A 23332-nucleotide genomic window follows, 5' to 3' on the forward strand; every position below is an offset into this window, starting at 1 on the left:
ATATATATATATATATATATATATATATATATATATATATATATATATATATATATATATATAAAGCTATTATTATTACAAATAGTAAAATGAATGCACGGTCTATGATATTTAATCACTTTCATTTAATAAAAGTAATCAGTAATAGTGCAAGTGTGAATGCTTAAAAGTATTATTCCCCTACTTATTTTTATTGATGATTACAGAGGCAAGCATTAAAACAATCATATGGTGTGCATGAAATGTGTGACCTTAAGCTTGAAGGAAACCTTGATTCTTGGTGACTCATGTTTCAGCACATCCTCCATACAGTGTTTACAAGGGTTAGCATTTGTGCCACAGAGCCTGCAAACCTTCATGATGGTCATTAAGCTTTTTCCCCATGTGCAGTGACAGACTGAGCGTGTTTTGTCTTAGCTTAGCTTTCAGCTGACTGATATGAATGTCTGCCCGCTAGTGGTACACGTGTGACTTAATGTTACAGCTCGCTGTCAAATGTCTGACGAACAATAATTCAATCATTTTAGTAATGGCACACTGACACTAGTGCGACATATCCATCACATATTTGTTCTTTCATCACAAACCGTTGCTGCATCAGAGCAGATTGGTGTAATAACTCCTCCTCTTTTTCTTTACTCACCATACATACACAGCATTTGATTAAAACACACTTTTTTTTTTCCATTAGCAAGGCTGCCATGCTGAGATGTGAATCAGGGCTATTAATTAATAACATAATTGCAATAACATAATTATTAAATTATGCCGTTGCATGTCACAATTTGATGTAATACTAAGAGATGAATTAAGGGAGTCAGATGGGAAAAGAATCCATCCCTGACTTATCTTTAAAAACATGAAACATTGATACAAAAGATAGATAGATAGATAGATAGATAGATAGATAGATAGATAGATAGATAGATAGATAGATAGATAGATTTATTGATTTATTGATTTATTGATTTATTGATATATAAATCTAAATGCTACACACCACCAATTTGATTTCTTAACATTTTGTTTGTTTGTTTGTTTGGTATAAAAATTGGTAACAGCTGATGGAATCAACTTAGTCCATAACTATATCATGAGGACAGGATCAAGATTAAAGGGTGACCATAGCATGATTCTGAGGATTCAACTCTTTTAACAACCAGTATAAAACTGACCAATACAATTTTGGAGATCCTAGCTCAGTGTCTGATATTTAGTTAGCTGATTGTCTTGATTTCTAGTGGCTGAAGCAGTATTTTCTGAGATTAACATTTCTCATCATGTGTCTTCTCAACAAAATCTGTCATCACCCAGATCAAGGATGCGTTATGCCTCTGTAGCCGCCAATGATAAAATCACATCTCCCTTGTATTCATTTTATTTATTTATTTTTTTAAGCAGGAAGCAAGTGAATGGCATGAGTGAGCCTGTTTTTCCCTTATTTTTATTTTTTTATACAATCACTCTCTTTATCATTGTCCGCGGTATGATGAACCCCTGGTGAGCCCGTCCATTTGTGCAGCTCTGCTACTGTCTTCCATTTGCATAGATATGCAAACCTTGGTTACATATTGTGTTCACTGTGATGCTATCAGACTCAACTCACATGAATCCAGTCGCCACGCTACTTATCTGGGTCATTGTTCCGTCCTACATTTTCTAAAGCATGTGAAGCTAGCGCTCCATATGCAAAAATATTTTTTTTTAATATATATATATGGCACCATAGTAAAATGATATGTATCTCTTCCTACAAAAAGCCAGAAGCTCTAAATGTTTAGGGTAAAATGTTATCCTAGACATCTCTATCAAGCTGTGCTTGAGTTCTCATTACATTAACACATTTTTGTATCTTTAATTGGACAGGAAAGGGCTCTTTGTTATTTCATTTGTTGATAGCCTTTGTCCGTATCCTCTCCTGTCATCGAAGCCATAAAAAACAAGTGACTACTGAGAGCCCTTACCTCTTTTATGTGTTCTTTCTGCCTCATTTAGTTTACAAAGTGCTGTATTTACTTGATGTCTTTGTGTTTGCTTGCACAGAAGGTTTTAATGTAAACCTCTGGTTTACTTTCTTGGCAGAAAGTCTATTGGAAAGATATAAAGTAAACCTCTTTGGAGTAACCTGTTGCAGCTAATGTGCAGTTGTAAAAGATGCGAGAAAACTGAGGTAAAGGTGGGCTAATGGTTAATGATCAGAGCAAATGTTACACCTTAAGCAAGGGTGACTGTGGAATCAGAGAGTTACTGGGATTGAAATTCTGGTTTATCGCCTTTCTGCCCTTGAGGGATTTAAACCTTTGCTCCTTAAGGGAACTGTCTCTGTAATTAGTGTCTCTGATTCCCTCATGTCTTTCTCCACCCAGGAACCTCTCAAAATGTCACTCTACGGGGCAGCTATCACTGCAAAGGGGACGGGGAGATCAATGTGAGCCAGCTGTGCGACTTCAAACCTGACTGTCCACAAGGGGACGATGAGGGGGAACATTGCCGTGAGTATTAATGGCATTTGTTTGGAGGACGAGACAACAGATAGGGGGTTCAGGATAGCATCAGCAGCTCTTTAATGAAGCTATTGTGTGTTTGCCCATTATATAACAGAAGCTGTGTTTATTGGACAGGGGTTGTTCTGGTTCAGTGCATTGTCATCCCAGTCACAATGTTTCTTTGAAAATAAAGAAAAGCAACACACACCACTATCACACACACACACACATATATATATATATATATATATATATATATATATATATATATATATATATATATATATATATATTTTTTTTTTTTTTTTTTTTTTTTTTTTTTCATCATAATAAAAGTTTAGTTAACTATATTATACATATTTTCCTCTTATGATCGTCAAGGCTGCATTTATTTGACCAGAAATGCAGCGATATAGTTTAATCGTAATACAATCTAAAGTAACTGTTTTTATTTTAATATATTCTGAAATATGATTTATTTCTCTGATGGCAAAGCAAAATTGCCAGTAGCCATTATTTCAGTCTTGAGTGTAACATGATCCTTCATTCTAAAATGATGATTTAGTGCTCAGTTATTATCAATTATTGGTACTAAATCATTACCATCTTTTTTGCTGTTTGAAACTAACTGAAACTGATACTCACATTATATGTAAATTAGTGGGATGAGGTAAACCTATTCCTGACAGTATATCAGACACTTTCACTGCCACATTGTACTTTTAAACATATTACCACTGAACAATTTCAGTTATGATGAAATATGTTCCACATTTAACCTATTTTCCTGTAATTGTTTCTGTCTGATGGCCCCACCTTTTCTCATCATTCTCTGTCTCTTCATTTCTTTTAAAATTCCCTTACCTTAAAGATCAGAGGCTCACACTGTCCTGATCCTTTATTTCATTCCTACCATAATCTATTCTGCATGATGCAATTTCATTCCATCACAGAGGATTCATTAGCGATCCATTCCTTCAGCTTTGCAAGTGCAGCACAGATACCTCAAGCAGCCTTTCAGTGCAAAACGGAAAGCTGCAATCTCATCCTGTGCCATTAAAAATCGCACCGAGAATTTCTTCTTTCTCTGTCATCTTTTTCTCTCTTTCCCAGTTTTTGCTCTTCATGCTAATCCTCACGAGTGTGGTCATGCTGGTCGATGTGTTTACTCTCTCCTGGCTAATGATAGTGAGTCCAGTGCTGTAGCATCTCTCCTCAGTGGATGATTAGCTGATCCTGCCTCACACCTCTCAGATCAATGCACTGCCGCAGCTGAAATCAAGTGCAGCGCAAAGAGAAAGGCAACACGCACACATTTTGAGATTTAACAGGATTCTGAGCTTTGTTTGTTGTTAGAAAAAAAGCTGAATGTCACTGTTCATGTTCGATATGCCACCACAGATATTAATACTGATTAGAAACCTGTTAATCAGTCTCCTTCAAACCCATTCAGCGCTTTTAATGTGCACAACAAGATTTGATTGTCTCTTTAATAAACTGTGTTGTTAAACTTTGTTGAAAAATGACTTCTAAAGACCAGACGAAGAAATTATGCACAGGACACAGCAGTTGTGATTCTGTTTAAAAGCCTATTTAAGGATCATTTAAGGTAAATCTCAGAAAAAAAATGGTTATATCTCAACCCAATAGCAATAGAGAATGGAAGAAGAAGACTTTTGTTTTGTTGTTATTGTTTATATATATATATATATATATATATATATATATATATATATATATATATATATATATATATATATATATTTTTTTTTTTTAGATAGACTGCAAAAACCCATAGAAGCCTGTTTCCACCACTGGATAAAAAAAAAAAAAAAAAAAAAATACACATTTGTTATTATCTCACAATTCTGACTTTTTCCACAAAATTTTGAGATGTAAAGTCAGAATCGTGAGATGTAAAGTCCGAATTGCGAGATATAAACACAGTTCTTACTTTTTATTTGTATTTTTAGTTTTTATTAAAGCGTGATATAAAGTCAGAAATGCAAGATATAAACTTTCAATTCTGAGAAAAATTGAGAATTGTGAATCAGAATTGTGATTTTATATCTCGCAGTTCTGACTTTATTTCTCAGAATTGCTCTCGTAATTGTCTCTCGTCTCGTAATTGCAAGTTTAAATCATACAATCCTCCTGATTTTTATTTCTCAGAATTGCTACTTTATGTCTTGCAATTGCAAGTTTAAGTCACACAATTCTGAAAAAAAATTCAGAATTGTGAGATAAAAGTCTCAATTACCTTTATATATATATATATATATATATATATATATATATATATATATATATATATATATTCAGTGGCGGAAATGGGCTTTCATAAAACCCTCTTTGAATTTATCTATCTAATCTAAAGATTTAAGACCAGATCCAAAAGATTTACAACCAGATCTTAATAGTATTAAAAATCTCTTCTTTTGATTTATGGATGAAACACTTTTGAGAGCATAAATATGCATGCCAAGATATATAAACAAGTGAGAAATGTATTAATATAAAATACTAATATAGAAGCCAAAGGTCTTTTTTATTATTGTTGTTGTTTGTTAGTTTGGTAGAAAGTTTTGGGCAAGGTAGTTTCAGGGGGATAAAAATAAAATCTTTAATTATTAACAAGCCATTTCCCATAATCACTTTGTTCCCATGAATGCATCCACTGCTTGGAAGCATGTTATTTTTTATGCCTAACACTGGATTGTATGAACCTTAAGCAAAGCTTGTAAGTTGCATGCCAGCAGACATCTTATACTCTGTAATTCAGTGGATTGCTTGAGGGCAACCATGTTTCTTCCCCCACAAGTTTCCTAATGAAGGTCAGGCCCATCCCTGCAGCCCTGCATGGGGTTGAATGAATTGTCTGTTGATGGAAGAGCTTTGAGCCCAATTGTATTATTGCCTTCCTACACATTTTCTTTCCTGCCTTTCTATTCCGTAACCTCAAGACCATGTCCTCATTCACATTCAGCAGCTCTCCACTGCCCTCTTATGCCTCTTCAGACATTTAAAAATGATCGAAGACTATTTCTCATCAGAGATTCTAAGCTCTTGAGCTGAGGGATACAATTATTAGCCCATATTCCTCTTCTTCTTTTTATCTCTCACAGTTATTTTCTCTGAGGTCTCTCAGTTTTCTCAAAATGTCTCATTGTCTTTTCTTACTCAACCAGGTCAGTTCCTGAATGGCAGCTATTGCTCGTTCGGAAGAGAGGATTGCGACTGGCAGCTGGTTTCAGCAAGTGGACCCCAATGGAGGGCCCATCCATCCATTCCCCAAAGCCTCAGAAGCAGCTGTCCATCACCAGGTGCTCTGCCTAAACGCCTTATGTTGAAGTCCAAACAACAAAAAGTGCTGTTTTATGTAGATTAATAGTTAATCAAGCACAAGTTTGAGTATCAACCTTGATGAATTAAAAATAAAGAAAAATAATTTAGGCAGATATGGTTAATAAATAATATTTAGTAAAGATTAAGAATAAGCTTTTGACTTTTTTTTTTAATCTTTTCTTCAGGGTGGGGTGATATGTTATTGATGAAAAAGTTTGTTTCATGTTTGTCATCACTCTGTCTGGCAGGGGCCTTGCTGGCCATTGACAGTCAGCCCAAAGGTCAGCGAGGATCAGCCCAGGTGCGAAGCCCATTTTTCTTCTATCCCCTCCGGAACGCCCCTTGCATGGTAAGAAGACAACATTTCTGCATTCTGCAAGCGACTGTAATGTACTGTGTTTCCGTGAGATGGGGCTCTGGATCTCTGAGGAAATTAGGTTTCCATCAAGCCTTATTTGCAAATATATTCTACCCTATGGATGCACTGATCAATGCTACACCTATAGAAATGCTCTGAATACTGATATGGTTTATATAGCATTTAGGATAATGCAGCCACAGATAAGTGGAAGGAGATAGTATGTTCAAAAAATAACATACTATGTTATTCGTGGAAGTCGTGGCCTGGTGGTTAGAGAACCGGACTCCCAATCGAAGGGTTGTGGGTTCGAGTCTCGGGCCGGCAGGAATTGTAGGTGGGGGGAGTGCATGTACAGTTCTCTCACCACCCTCAATACCAGGACTTAGGTGCCCTTGAGCAAGGCACCGAACCCCCAACTGCTCCCCGGGCGCCGCAGCATAAATGGCTGCCCACTGCTCCGGGTGTGTGTTCACAGTGTGTGTGTTCACTGCTCTGTGTGTGTGCACTTCGGATGGGTTAAATGCAGAGCACAAATTCTGAGTATGGGTCACCATACTTGGCCGAATGTCACTTCACTTCACTTCATGTACTTATGATGTTTCTCCTATGTACTGGAGGCTGGATGCAGGTAAAGTGGGACATTAGGATTTTGTTTCTTTCTCTGTATAGTGTAGAGGAGATATTTGGTAGGTCTATTGTGTGTCAGCTTGCTGTGTGATATATTTTATTACGGGTGGTTTATTATGATCTCCTTGCAGGAGACGCAGCTCATGCATTTCACAAACCCCTCACCTTCCCCAGCTCCACCTATATAGATCTCATATGAGTTTATTCCATTTAGATTATATATGGGGGTAATTTCATGTATGTTATATGTGCAGCAGCATAACATATATGAAGGGAAAAAAGTAGCAATGCTAGAGAGCTTGTTTATTTAAATGTGAGAACTTATCATATTAAGAACTTGTTATATTAATATTCATATTTGTAAGTTGAAATTTACAGTCACAGCCGTGAAATGCTGAATATGTTGATTTGCTCCCACAGACAACAAAGTTGCAGATTAATAAAATGTATAAAAGGACATTTATACTTTTGCACTTTACTTGCTGTGCAACAACAAAACATCACTTACAGCCTCTCAGATCTGGTAGTACAACTTTAAATCCTAGCACCTTGACTTTTGATTTTCCTTTCGCAATATTTCTGTAGCAAAACTCACTTGTGAAGTTGTGCATGCAGATATGAGACAGCAGAACCAGGAGGTGGGGCTGGGGTTCGAATGAAGCCATTTTATTGGGCGATGCCTGTCCAATAAAATTTGATGGTTTCTTTGCGAGATGACATCATGCAACAGCGACAGCCAATGAACCCTTGTATATTTCTGTGTTGCCCTCAGTTTCTTGTGTAAATAAATTACAAAGGTAGTCTTGAGGTAAAAGACCATGCAAGAACATGAAAACTAACTGTTGGCTGCTGATGCAATATGGACCTGGAAAACACATCAAATTATTATGTAAACGTCTTCCAATACAAAAGTATTTCTATTAAATGTGCTGGCCTATTCCATAGTAAACAAAATTTTAGAATAAAAACAACTTCATGTTTAAAGTATAAATACCACTGTTAAAGTTGAAGGCTTCTAAATACAAAAAGCAACATTTATTTTATGTCTTACTGGCTTTATATTGGCACCATATAAAGTGGTTCGACATATTACAGCCAGGTTACTCTGCAATATATAGGATAAGCATATGATAGATGTTGAACTGTCTACCAGATAATTCTATATATATATATCCTTATCCTATATATATATATATATATATATATATATATATATATATATATATATATATATATATATATATATATATATATACATATATATATACATATATATATATATATACATATGTATATATATATATATATATATATATATACATATATATATACATATATATATATATACATATGTATATATATATATATATATATATATATATATATATATATATATATATATATATATACATATATATATATATATATATATATACATACATATATATATATATATATATATATATATATATATATATATATATATATATATATATATCTTTCTGCACGGCAAATCACGCTGACTGGCCTAGTTTATTGGTCAGGCATCAATCAATAAAATGGCTTAATTCGCACCCCAGCCCCACTACCTGGTTCTGCTCTCTTATATATCCATGTACAAGTGCACAAGTGAGTTTTGATACATAAACATAGCAAAGCAGTACCAAAGAGTCAAAGCGCTAGGTTTTGAAGTTGTACTGCCAGATCTGAGAGGCCGTTCTGACTTGTGATTGTACAGTGAATCTGAAGTAAAGTGCAAAAGTAAATATTCTATTTTACATATTTGTATCTATTAAGCTGCAACTTCGAATTCAAAACACGGGTGTTTCAATTGTTGTCTGTGAGTGTAAATGTAAAGATTCAGCTTTTCACATCAGATCTGTGAGTGTAAATTTCAATTTACAAATATGAATATTAATATGACAAGTTCTCATATTCAGATCAACAAGCTCCAGAGTTTTGCTACTATTTTACCTTCATATATTTCCTACAAGTATGTCTGTGGATGTATTGGGAATACTTTTTTAGGGAAAGTCGTGGCCTAATTTTAGGGAAAGTATTTTAGGGAAAGTCGTGGCCTAATGGTTAGAGAGTCGGACTCCCAATCAAAAGGTTGTGAGTTCGAGTCCCGGGCCGGCAGGAATTGTGGGTGGGGGGAGTGAATGTACAGTTCTCTCTCCACCCTCAATACCATGTCTTAGGTGCCCTTGAGCAAGGCATCGAACCCCCAACTGCTCCCCGGGCGCCGCAGCATAAATGGCTGCCCACTGCTCCGGGTGTGTGCTCACAGTGTGTGTGTGTGTTCACTGCTCTGTGTGTGTGCATTTCGGATGGGTTAAATGCAGAGCACAAATTCTGAGTATGGGTATATCACCATACTTGGCTGAATGTCACTTCACTTATTCACTTATTGGCAGTAGCAAGTCTCGGTATTTGCTCTGTCACAGCAGCATAGCAGATCAATTCTGCCAAGACCAAACATATTAACACTGCCATGTATATCACCACGCTAAACTCTCAGAGAGTTGTCAAGACAGAACTAACTTTTATATCATCATTGAACTAAAGCAACCCTTTATTTGTTAAATTGTAGACTGCAATTAGATATGTAAGCCTGAATGAAAACATTTTTATATTTCTCAATATGCAAAGAGGTTTTACAGACTTAATTTAGCTCCATCCAAACTCCACTGCGTTAGCTAAAGGTAACAGTGGTGATGAGAGAGAGAGAGAGAGAGAGAGAGAGAGAGAGAGATTATTAAGGATTATGAGAGAATATGATTCATCATTAGTAATCTCTAAAAAAAGTTACATATTGTCTTAAATATAGTTCCAAAAGTAATGATGTCCTATTAAAATGTGTAAAATGAATCTCAATATATGAACTGTTGAATTAAATTAACACATTTCAACATATTTATTCAAAACACTGTAAAATGTAGTGTAACACTGTGTTGTGAAGTGTGATGAATGAACTAGTATATCCGATTGCAATTTTTACATTTTCTTTTTGACACAATTTTAACTACAAACAGTTGAGACAATTCTTCACAAAACTGAAATAAAAATGTTAAAATACAATTGAACAGTTTTATTTTCTAAGATGGGTACCCAAAATGGGAAGCACTCACTAGCGTCAAAGGTAATTATAATAGCCCTTACACTAGTCTTTTTTTTCTCTCCGTCAAATTATTTTATTCCTAATTTGCAAATCCGAAATGTTACACAACGTTGTTTTGGTTTGACCTAGCACTTCTTCAGTGTTTAAGGCTGTATGTGACATTTTTGGGAAACACAATAGCTTTAATGAGTTGCTTTTGTAATAGCTACTGACAGAATGTAGCCCAGTGTCAGAAGCTTATTGTTGTACCCACATTTCAATGTCATTTGAATGTAATTACATGGAAATTTGGCAACCAAATGTGAAATGTTAATGTCCGTTTTGAAGATTGGAAAAATGTCTGGCTCTCGTCTAATTGGAAAGCTTTTGAAAGACCGTCTCCGTTTTAGATTCAGAATTCATAGACCTTGACCCCATCAGTCTGTGGCTCACACACAAGCCTGCTTGAAGGGGGAACTACACAACTGCAAAGGACTTCCTGAAGAAGAAAAACACTCAAACAGCCAGTTTCAGAGGGGACGGAGGGTACTGACCGAGATGGAAGAGAGAGAGAAACAGTACGATAAAACATTTAAAGTAAGAAAAAGAGAGAAAATGTCAGGGAGATTATGGAGTGTAGATTAATAGGAGCAAAGGTGGAGAGGTAGGCATTTGGGCTTTATGAGAAGTCTTGACTGACAGCTTTAGTTAGATGTGAGGTGAGGGCTTACTCTTGTATGATCGGTGCCCAGAGCGGTGTGGAGGCACAGCGGGCTATGACAGAATATTGGACTAGATCCAGACACAAACCAAGACTGTAGATCACAACTGTGATCTCTCCCCCTAGCCACTGTTCTCAGCGTGGCTTCTGTAATATGAGAAGCCTAGCTCATTTTAACAGCTGCCAGTTTCACAACCAGCTTCAAGTTCCCCGAAATAAAGGTCCCTCATAACAGATGAACCTCAGAGCAGATGTGATATAAGAACTACAACCTGCACTAGATCAAACATTGTCTTACTGAGCCAGAATTTGACATCGACACAAACCCTTGTCTATTTTGCAGCTTCATTTGACCAAGAACCATTGATTAACATGGAAAAGTGATGGACCCTGATTTATGGAAGGATTGGTAAATACGAAAACCTTGATGACATAACATGATAGTGCAGCAGTCCTGGTTCATGAAATACGACACACATATTTTTGGAAATGCATGTAGATTTTACCATCATAGTTTGTTCATCATCAAAAAAAAAAAAATGAGGAGTTCTGTGGAAGTTTAGCTGAAACTTAACTATTAAAAAAAGTAATGGAATTAAAATTGAGCCATTTTTGGAGGATTTAAGGGCATAAATCTGAATCTTTTATGTTTATAAAACCACCTACATAAATCATTTATAAAAAAAAAATGTATATATAATAACCTTTTGACAACAAATAATGTCAGCTGTCAATAAATACAATTCATTATCATTGTTATTATTGTTGTTGTGTTGTTGACTGAGCTCAAATTGTGTTGAACTCTAAATATTAATTTTACATATATGACAAAAAAACAACAACAACAAAAAACACCTGCTTATGGATATATAATGCCCAATTGTTAAAAAAATTATCTCCTGCTTTAGTAATTTGCATGAGCTATCTGCATTGTTTTTGCACCTGTTACCCTAAATGAATTATGCAAATCTGAGTGCTAGGTTATGAAGAATCCAGCTGACTACCACTGTCTGGTGCACTTTACTGTGACTGTGCAGTATCACTTCTGCAAACCATGCACCTGAACTGATCTCTTAAAGGCCTAAAGGGTGCTTGACTGCAATGCGCATCTGGATATGTTTTAATAATTTTATGAATTACTGCAAAAATGCTTATAGTAGCAAATGTATACAAATGTTAATTGTGCCACTCAAAAAGTGCCTGGAAAAGCTCTTGGCAAAAACTTTTGTGAATAAGGCACTTTTTGTAATAAACCAAATTTCCTTTGCATATTATAACTGCTGGTTTTGAGCCAGGTTTTGGCTTTTATGTGCAATATGCAACAAACAATCAGTGAAAGGGCTGTCCATTTCTAACTGAGAATAGATTGTGTGTAATCACTCAGGAAATGACTGCCAACTTTGAGACTGGAAAAGAATAGTTGACGGCACATGCATCAATGTTTATATCTAATCTTGTGATCTTTTTTATAGGTCAAGTTCTCGGTGTGTGGATCTTCAAATGGAGTGCTATCGCTCTGGATTATAGAGAACAGCACAGGTCCTGAGGGTCAGAGGAGTCTCTGGAACTCAACAAGCGAAGCTAATATGGGAAAAGGGTGGACACCCATTACCCTACCACTCTTCGGTTTGGTGGATCTGTAAGTCTAGTCACAACCATCAAATTTATGCTGAACATGGTCTGAATATGCACTTTATTTTATACTTAACAATGGCATAATCAGGTAAACAATTGCAGGAAAGTTTCCACTTAAGAATGAATGCAAATTCAAGTTTCAGATGCATGCACAAGAAATTTTCACTCACCATTGTGCAAAATAGTCATTTACATTTGGTTTCACACAAACCCACACATTTAATCTGAAACCTTAATGAATCCCACTGGTTCCACATTTCTGTCTATGTTCCCGGCAAAGCACTGCACATCCCACTGCTTATCACTCTATCCAGAAAAAAAAAAAAAATAATAATAATAATAATAATAAATGAGGAGGCTCACCATTCATCCACACTTTCACTCCAATTAGCTAGAATTGTAAAGAGTAAGGAGGGCAGAGGGAAAAGGCTTTTACATCTCTACATGTTTGATTGGAATCTCATCTAACCCTCCCAAAACCCCCACAATTCCCCAAGCTCCAACCTCCACTCTTGTTATCCGGAGCCTTGCTAATTCCAGTCCACAGAGGGCGATTAAAATTGCATTCCTGGCCTCCTTCCCTTTCTAGCTTGAGTCCAATTTTTTTTAGATTTATTTAACACTTCACAGTTTAGCATTTATTTTTATGAGAAATATTAGTTCAATAGAGAGCAGGGGGTTTTAAATACCATGGATTTAATCAAAATAATGTAGCATTAGGAATTTGATGGGTTCTACTTTAGTTATAGAAAAATAAATAAATTGCAGTTATATTATTTAATCATGTAGTGTCCATCAGTTCTACATAAATCAATGACAAAAATAATATGTTCACATGGATTTGTATTTATTTATTACTCACTTGCTTACTCACTCACTATGTATATTGTGCTGTTTGCTTGTAAGTACCCATTGCTTACAATTTGCTTATAATCTTGTTTTTTGTTGGACTGACAAAAAAGTTTGTGGTTTGGAATGACATCATGAGCATATTTACAGACATGTTTAGTATTTCATTGCCAGTGTTTATTATTCTAAGCCAATACATTTTTCTGCTGTGTTGCCACAGTTTTATATATATATATATATATATATATATATATATATATATATATGTGTGTGTGTGTGTGTGTGTGTGTGTGTGTGTGTGTGCATGCGTGAGAAAAAATTCATTCTCACTCTCTTTATTTTATCTCTTTTTTTTCTCTCTGACACACGTTCAGGTTCTACCTGAAGTTCAGTGCTGATATTTCCTCTAGTGCAGGAATTGCATTTGCTGTGGATAACTTCACTCTGAGCATGGAATGTTTCCTTGAAAGTAAGTATTGCAGCTTTTCTTTATTCATTAACTGCCATTTTCTATCCTGAGATGCGAGAAGTAACCGTTTTAATAAGAAATAATTAATGTAAGCGTTAACCACCCACTTATTGTTTTTCTTTGTTGTTTCTTTTTTTTTTAAGTGGCTGTTAGTTTTTTTCAGACTACATGTAAAGCCACATGCATATGAAAATTAATTGGAATTGGTAAATCGTGAAAATGAATTGGCTTGCAATGTTTATGGTTTTTATATAGCAATCAGCTCTCTGTACAGAGATTCTGACGTTAAATCAATTGCCAGGTCAGTGATGACAAGAATGACAAGACCTTTAAGCCAGAGCTAATTGGACTTTGATAAAAAAAGCATCCTCTTGAGAGTGCACGAAACTGTGAGGCGTCTTAAGGGGCTCTTTAGAGGGATTTGAAGGAGATCAGCACAGGATATTGCAACAGCTGGGAAAAGAACAGGAATGGGAATCATTAATGCAAACCTCTAGGATTAAACAGGATAAGATCATTTATTATTTATGGTGTCTCCCTTTTTTTTCTTTGAAAGAACCAATGCATTTGCTTCAGCGTTTGGCAGATCAAATCAACTTGGCACTGACTCATACATTTGCCCTTGTAGAACCTGGCAACAGTTCAAGGAAAAAGTGGTTTACTTCCCAGAAGGAGTGTATAGGGCTTTACAGTTGTTTGTTGTGTTGTTTGAAACATATCAATTTAGAATTCCAGTTTGTTTTAGCTTTCAATAATGTATTCTTGCATTAAGGAGCAGTAATAAACAGCTTAACCTAAACATACATTAATAATAAATAATATGTGCAGGGAATATTCTCTCTTGATGGCTGGGACTTTGATCCTCACAGTGTGATGACTTTAAAGCATCATTAGACACAATGAGATATATATCTTCATAAGATCTGAGAGCTTCACAAAGCGTCCTAATCTCTCTCCGTTGGCATGAGAGAGTGCCACTGATGTTGGATGACTCACTTGCTCCATTAAATATTTGCCCAGCAATTTGTATCTGACGCGATTTTCTGCCACACATCGATTCGACACAGCAGCACTGTGGCTGCCATGTATGCCATCTTCTAGGCTATTTCCCTTTCCGATGACACTTCGGAATGTGTAGAGTTATACATTATGCCCTCATTCCCTGCCTAAATGAAATACTATATTTATACATTATCATACTAGGGTTGGCGGTCTAAGCATCCAGCATTGTTTCCAAGGGTAAGCATTACGTATCGTTGACATGACTGATTTGTTTAAAATGGAATTGTTTAAAATTTGGTGCAAGCTGCATGATATGAGGACAAGGCCCATTGGATAGAAAAACCACAATATTTATTTATTTATTTATTTTCCCCTTCTCCTTCAGTTCCAGGAGAAATTTAATCTAGGTGTCATAAACTATACTCAGATTTCCAAAGATACCAAAATGAGGAATAAAAGAGATTACCATAAGGTTACCATAAGGTTGTATTTGTTAGCTTTAGTTAATGCAATGGCTATTATCAAGTAACAAATTATAATACTATGACAACATTCATTACCCTTGGTTCATGTAAAGTTTTGTGTATAAATTTGTATTGTTGTTGTAAAATTTAACAACAATTAATGTATTATGAATGATCATGAATTAACAATGAATGAAAGTAGACTATAAATAAGATTCTCCTAGAATAATAAATGCTATAAAAAAAATGTTGTTCATTATTAATTCATGTTCCCTAATACATTTTTTTTGTTTTGTTTAAATTGAAAGTTATTGTAGTTTTAATGAGATTTTAAACAGCTACATTTCCACCATTGTCAACATTTTGAAACTATAAAGAAAGAAAGAAAGGAAGATATTCTTATAACTATATGTTAACTAAAATAGAAATAAAATCAAGTGTGTGTGTGTGTGTGTGTGTGTGTGTACTCATTATACAATACAATACAATACAATTTTATTTGTTAAGCACATTTAAAACAACCGAGGTTAGCCAAAGTGCTGGACACTGACATAATTGCAACAGATTTTAAAAACACATAACATGAGCACAATACACAGTTTAAACAAGTGACAAACTAAAATAATAAAATGCAAAGATGAACTCTCAGGCTGGTTTAAAGGCCAATGAATAAAAGTGAGTTTTAAGTCGTGATTTAAAACTGTCAAGCCTGGGAGCCATTCTGACACGCATAGGCATATCATTCCACAGCCTAGGGGCCACGACTGAAAAAGCTCGATCTCCCCTATTTTTAAGTCTTATTCTAGGAACGGATAAGAGTAGTTGGTCAGCAGACCTCAATGACCTTAGAGGAGCATGCATCTTCAGTAGATCATCTATGTAAGCTGGGGCTTGACCATGAAGAGATTTAAAAACAAACAATAAAATCTTAAACTGTATTCTAAAACAAACAGGTAGCCAATGAAGAGAGGCAAGAACAGACATAATGTGCTCTCGTTTACGGGTACCTGTAAGGAGTCGAGCGGCAGCATTCTGAACTATTTGCAATCTAGAGAGAGAGGCCTGGTTAACTCCTATATATAAAGCATTACAATAATCCAGGCGAGTGGTGATAAAAGCATGTATAACCCTCTCCAAATCTTTGAAAGATAAAAATGGCTTCAATTTGGTAAGTAGTCTAAGTTGAAAAAAACTAGCTTTTACTACAGAGTTTTAGGGCTGTCAATCAATAATTTTTTTTTATCTAATTGATCACATCCTTTTTCTTTGATTAATCTTGATTAGTCACACACTTCATAAAATTAACCGTAATCAAATCTAGTCAAGACACTTTTATTTATATGTGCTATTAACAATAAATATTGTGTCAAATCACTTTACAGTATTAAATAGGAAAATTGTGTGTGTCAATAATACATTTCTTTGTCCATAGGGTAATGAGGAGGGCGTGTTTTACCTCAGGAATAGCAATGCGAGCCAGAGTAGGCGAGGGGAGAGCTTTGAGGCCTCAGGGACATCTTGTGGTGCCCCAACGAAATACAAGAAGTGTAGCCTCTTGATAGTGTGGGATGAATGACTTGGGCAATATGGCCAAAATCTTATATCACCGGTTATTATTTCAATTGGTGTTTTTTTTTCGGCTGGAAAGTGTGATCTGTGATCGCGTGGATTTGCTGAAGCTCGCAAATACGCACTGTTCTTATACGCACTGTTTTTTTATTTTTTTAGGTTTTTACTTTCAACACAATCAGTCATACAATGCATGTTTTAAAGATTCAGGATAGAAGGGGGCATCAGTTACTGTAGAAGATTTTGCACCTCGCACCACTTCCCGAGTGGTCACTGCATGTAGACACAGCTTTAGATATAGATTAATCACGTCACAGCAAATTAAATGGTTATGTTTATTTATTTATTTTTTTCTGCAGTTGAAGAAAGTATTGCCTAAAGTGATTTTTTCTCATTTAAAGATGATCAAGAATATATATTTTCAACGTAAACAGTCACAACAGTTTTATTTATATAACACTATTTACACATTTATGAGCAGGTAACCCAAACCCTGCCCATAAAACTACCATTTGTCAATAAGACACAATATATAACAGGTAGATACAACTACCGTCATGATTTATAAAAAAAAAAAGGCTAGAGGTTGGATTGCTCCAATGAAAGTATACATTTATATAAAATTATTTATTTTTAATACAAAAACCATTAAATTAAGACAAACAACCTAAAACCATGGAGGACCCTGTGCTTCTAAAAATGACCCTAAAGGAGTACCTTAAACATCAAAAAGCGATGCCAAGGTGTCCTGACCAAGTGTCAATTTATGACGAGTTGGAGTGCGGCCGTGTTGGTTCATTAAGTAGGTAGACAAACAAAATGTGCAGGGCTGGGGGTACTCCTGGACAGGTTTGAGAACCACTGGTTTAGTCCAGGGGTAAGCAAACTAAGTCCTAGCGAGCCACAGTCCTGTGGAGTTCAGCTTCAACCCTAGTCTTAGCCTCAGACGTTCATGCCCACGGACCGTTGAGTAAGCATCCGATGCATATGAGACACAAAAGTGGAAACACTTCAGAAGTGTCGAAGTCGTCATCTTATTGGCTGAAGAATTTCCATGTGACGTGTTTATTGCGCTCTTTAACATTCCGCCTGGAAACATTGATAACGTGGCGCAAAAGCAAGCACTTTGAGTGCCTAGAAAAGCGCTATATAAATGTAAAGAATTAAAATTAAAAATTAAAACCCCCTCACAAAAGAAAGCTGTCATGTTTACAACTGTGATGATGAGTGCTTATCGGGATCAGCTAAACACTGTATTTTCAAAAGTATGTGAAATATTTAAAGTGTTACAGGTTAGAACGAAATAAAACATTACTTAATAAATTAAATGCACTGTAATTTTCTTACAAATTTAATGTAAAACTATTATATATAATTTACATATAACTTTATTTAGTCATATTCGTGATTAGTGATTTTTTTTTAATGAAAATGTTTATTTATAGAATAGCTAGGGTATTCGTTATGTCCATATATTGCTTATGACCAGTGGTGTCAAAACTCAGCTCTGCAGAGGTTAGTTCCAACCCTGCTCCAACACAAAAACCATGTTTTCAATTAAGCCTGAAGGACTTGAAGGTTGGAGCTATACTCTTCTGGGCTGTGGCCCTCCAGGAATAGAGTTTGACACCCCTGCTTATGACGAAAATGTATTAGCCTAGCCCAGGGTTTCTCAAACCTCTCCATGAAGTACACCCAGCATTTCTCGTTTTGTATGTCTCCCTATATCTGACACACCCACTTCAGGTCTTGAAGTCTCCACTAATGAGTTGATGAGCCTAATCAGGTGTGATAATTGAGGGAGACTTACAAAATATTCAGGGCAGGACAGGTTTGATAACCACTGGCCTAGCCTATTTGTTATGAAGTTGATTTCCAATGCTGCTTAGCAATGGTTTGGTGTTTCCTTAATGAGCAACATGGAATACCTTGATTTCTCGGCAACATCAGTGGAACCAATTTATCCAATTTATCTCCCATGGATTATATGTAGCAGAGATGCCATTTGAATGGAGATATTGGAATACTGACTTGCTGTAGCAGACCGTGGGGTTTTAGTCAGGGCCTTCAGTAAGAAACTGTAAACTACATACCCGTAAACATCTATCTTACACATCTCTGCAACAGCTAAATGCAGCCATATGCATATAATTAGAATATTATTCCACACACGGACTCTCAACAACAATGAGAGCTGATCAAGAGTTTCAACAGTAGGCTAGATGAGGTGGGCTAAATGCAGTGTAGATTTCCCTTCATGGATCAGTAAAAGTAATCCATCAATACACTATGAACATTCACTTCACTCTAAAATGTACACAGCAGCAAAACTGTAAAAATGCTGGACATCCACACACCACACCAAAGTATTATCAACGCACCACAAACACCTCCATAACAATGTGCATGATACAATGTTCGTCAAATAATAAAGCACTCACCTGTCACTCGTAAATAAAGTCAGTGCACAGTGTAATTCCATGCCACTTTACTCTTATTAAATTTTTTTTTGATTATAATTATAATTAAAATAAACATGGACAAATAACTTGTTGTGCCCTGTGCTAGCTGTTAGCCACTCATAGTTGCAATCTTTGAAATGGGGCACAAAACCGATCTATTTCGACCTCACTTTGACAGTTACCACAATCTTACCTAGAATTAAGTCATTCTGCTACCCTTCAGAAACCTAATGTAAACAAAGTCAGGTGACTGACCCTGAGTGGTTTGTTCACTATAAAAAATCTGGTAATTTTCCTTTTTTTCCTCTACATTTAGGTAAGTGGTTGTTGTTTATATTCTGAATTACGAGTTTATATTTGTTCACAGATTATATTTTGGCTCTTTTGGAAGTGTACAGATTGGTAAATAGCTTATTTGTGCTATTAGCACAACCCTAAGATGCTTTGTCAATATAAAGTATGCTACATAAACCAGTATTGGTGGTATGCCAGTAGTTGAGCGTGAAATGGCAGCATTAACATCTCTAGGTCCAGACCGGGTGACTGATGACCCCTGGAGTCCCAAGAAAGAATTTGAGAAGACCGATAATTTGGTGAGTCGGACTTATAATGCGGCCACACGTGCAGCCTGGTCTGGGAATGCTCTAGCCATAATTATGGCTGCTCTGAGAAAAATTATTATAATAAAATTATAAGTCAGGTTTAGTGGATGCAGCCCTTGCTACACATGCACAGCTTACTAGGGACATCAGTCCCTCTATGTCATCTGCAATACTTTCTGGTAGGCAGATCTGATTAGTACAAACCTCCCTATCTGACACTAAAAGAAAATAACTGACTTACATGCCAGTTACTCCAGGTCGAGTGTTTCACCCGGATTCTCAAGCAATGTTTGATAAAGCAGAACAAGCGCGTGGTACAAGAGAGTCAGTGCAGTGCACATTTGGTCGCTCTAGAATAACTAGACAGTCATATCAAGGCTGTCAGCTTCCACAGCCTCCCCACTTTAATCGACCTCAACCATGGGATATTGGTGGAAGACAGAATAGTTTTTTTCTGAGATTTGATGACAGTCAAAGTGCCAGGCGGGAACCATGGTGCAGACAGGTGGCCCAGTCCCATTCATCAGTTAGGTGATTCAGAGAAAGCAGAATCCCAGGGGCCCAGGCCCCCAAGGAAGGACTCAGGGCTTAAAGTATTCCGGCACCGTGCCGGATCTCCGGCGTGTGGCCATGAGGAAAAAAAAATAATAATATTTGAGAGCCTGTGCATGCAGTTTAATATTTTCGAGCCAATTTATTTCACCTACCAATCATATGAGAGGAACGCAGCTTTAACTAACGTTACAAGCCTATCAGAAGCAGAGAAGGGCGTGTCCTTGCAACACAGTATGATTGACGCCCATACGTCAATGTCACGTTAGCGTTGTCGGAGAAAAAAAAATGGAGCGCATGTTTATGCAGCCTGGGGATGATGTCCTAGACTCCTAGCAATAGATAAAGGACTCAAAAATAAATGGCGCTTTTTGGCAGTTGGTGCAAGAAACTGAGAGAGCCCGCTTGTTTCTGCCTGATTTTCTCGAGGAAGCTACTGTATGCCAGCAGCGGTAAGAAAGTGCTTGCTCGTTATGATTTGACTGCGGTCATAGAGCCGCTGCCCGTGCACTTAAACTTACCACGACGTTGCCAGGAGTAGAAGGGATTTTTTCGTCCCGCTCCCGCCCGCAAAATCAGTATAGTTTTTCTTTTATTTTTTAATACATTGCATATTCTGCCTGCTACTCTTTTATTTTTTTCACTTGCTCCCCTGTTGAATATAAATTTAAAAAAGAAATGGAAAATAAACAAAAGTTTCGTTTTATTTGCGTTTAATTAAAAGTATGAACATGAACAAGGAACTTAGAACATAGAAATACAGTAAAAAAGTTAGAAATGTAAATAAAACAGGTGGCCAGAATGTGCTTCCAACTATGCCTGGACAGTTGGGAGAAAAAAAAAATCACACCATTGGGTACTGTCTACAGTAAAAAATGGTTACAGAGTTCCGGCATTGACCTCCCCCATTTTTAGGAGTACACATGACTGTGGTAAAAGACCATGCACGGATTTTATCAGAAAAAATTTCGACCATTCTAAAAAAGAATGCAATTTCTCAGCAAACACCCAGTGAACAGCTCACTGGGTTTTATTCAAATTATTTCCTCGTGCCCAAAAAAGATTAATCGGATTGGTTCTGAATTCCCGGACAATGACTGCATCACTCACTCCAAAGAGGGTAACAGCATTATCTACTCTGGCACAATCTTACCGGTATATCTGCATCTGCAAGCGGATTGAGTTGGTGCAGTAAAAAAAAAAAGGGACTTCTGTTTTGTGCCCATCCAAGACTCTCCTCAATCAGGGCAATCTACATACCAGGAGTAGTGAGCTGGGCTGCTAATCTCCTCTCTCCAACAGAGACTCCCCTAGGGGAATGGTGGTCGGTCTGATATGGGATCGGCTTGGGAGAACTCATACCTTCTGTTTGCATCAGCCAAGACAACTCATTGCAAAACGTTTGCGATGAGCAACCAGGGTGGACCTTTAGGAGTGGATGCACCGTCTCAAAAGGCTTCTCACCCCTCATGACTTTGATGGTACTAGTCATCCAAGGTAAGACTGTGGTGACGGTCAGAGTGAGGTCGAAATAGATTGTAAGTTATAACTATGGATCTATGAGACAGAATGATGACCGTCACCATCTCTTGTCACTCTGGATGAACTAAGGTGTATCAGGCAAGAGGAAGTTCTTTGTTCACCCGGATGTTTTATAGTAAACCAACCACTCAGGGTCAGTCACCTGACTTGGTTTACATTAGGTCTCGGAAGGGTAGCAGAATGGTTTCATGGATCCATAGTTATAGTCATGACTTACATTGTTAGCGAATTCAGTTTGAGTTGTTTATCCTTGCTCAGTTATTCCTCTTTTGTCTGCATAAGAGCTCCTTGAAAAATCAGATCGGCACAATATCCGGTGTAGGCACAGTGTTGCCAAATCGGGCTACTTTAACACTGCTGCCGCGGGTTGTTTTTCATTTCTGCTGGTTGACGCGACCTCAATGACGTGATTCTTAGCCCCTGGAATGTGAATTTTACCAGGGAAACCCCGCCAAAAACTTGTATTTTACTCCTGGAACGCAATTTTTAACGGGAGACACCTTGAAATGTGATTGGGTGGGTTTTGTCGAGAAAACCTGGCAAGCCTGGCTGGGGGAAAGCACTGAACACATCGCTGGGCCCAGAGGGCATGCTGTCATTGATGTCAAAATTTGATTTGCTGATGATTCTGTCACTAATGCTCGTTACAAATCAGATGCGATGTCTTTGAACGAAAGGGAAGCACTATCGGTAGTGCTGGCTGCAGACTTTTATGTAGGATATTCCAGTTTAACCTAAAATAAAACTACTCAAAGGCCATTTTGTGGACATTACCAGTGTTTGGAATAACGGCGTTTAAAAGAATGGCGTTAGGTAACGACGTTATTTTTTCAGTAACGGGGTAATCTAACTAATTACTTTTCCCATCGTTACAACGCCGTTAACGTTACTGAACTTTAAATGTGGTGCGTTACTATGCATTGATTTAATATGCAATCCGAACGCACCCCTGGCTCACACAGCGAGTGAGCAGGTGGGTTAATAACGAGATAAGCGATTATGATTGGCTAAGGCAGAGTCATGTGTTTCATGGTAGCCAATCAGAGCCAGTGTTTTTACCTTTTTACAGTCTATGGTCTTTACACACGCGCCAGCGGCGCCAAACACACACAGTCACACACACGCAAGACGCAACAGCTACACAGAGATTCGCAGCAGCAGGAGAAATGGCGAGTCAGGAGCAATCCGATGAAAAGTTGGCATTTTCAAGGTGAAGATATAAGCACTACTTCAAATTCATTGTAGTCAAAGGCAAGAACGTGCATGTAATGTGTGACACACGCATCTACAAAGCTAGTGGTTAAAAACACTTTTCTTACAAAGAGTGCAGGATAAAACTCTTGCGTTCTGTTGACGTGCAATAAATCTCGAAAGTTATGTACGAACACCTGTCTGTTCTACTTATTTCAACTGACTTGTGAAAACTGCTAAAAAAAATACTTTGACATATAGCAACTTTTTTTTTTTTTTTACAGTAACGCAAATAGTTACTTTCCCTGGTAACGAGTTACTTTTATTATAGAGTAATTCAGTTACTAACTCAGTT

At 36.8% G+C, this 23332-nt stretch overlaps 1 protein-coding gene across 1 annotated transcript in view; it reads left to right on the forward strand.

The window, feature by feature from the left end:
- The window catches only part of LOC132111794 (ALK tyrosine kinase receptor-like), a 512104-nt gene that overhangs the window by 445172 nt on the left and 43600 nt on the right, over positions 1–23332 (forward strand). The window contains exons 6-10 of the mRNA XM_059519394.1: positions 2367–2492; positions 5675–5809; positions 6080–6180; positions 12113–12279; positions 13499–13593. Of these exons, the coding sequence (XP_059375377.1) occupies positions 2367–2492; positions 5675–5809; positions 6080–6180; positions 12113–12279; positions 13499–13593 (624 nt within the window). The remainder of the gene's footprint in view (positions 1–2366; positions 2493–5674; positions 5810–6079; positions 6181–12112; positions 12280–13498; positions 13594–23332) is intronic.

This window comes from Carassius carassius, chromosome 31, assembly GCF_963082965.1.
Source record: "Carassius carassius chromosome 31, fCarCar2.1, whole genome shotgun sequence".
Classification (NCBI taxonomy): domain Eukaryota; kingdom Metazoa; phylum Chordata; class Actinopteri; order Cypriniformes; family Cyprinidae; genus Carassius; species Carassius carassius.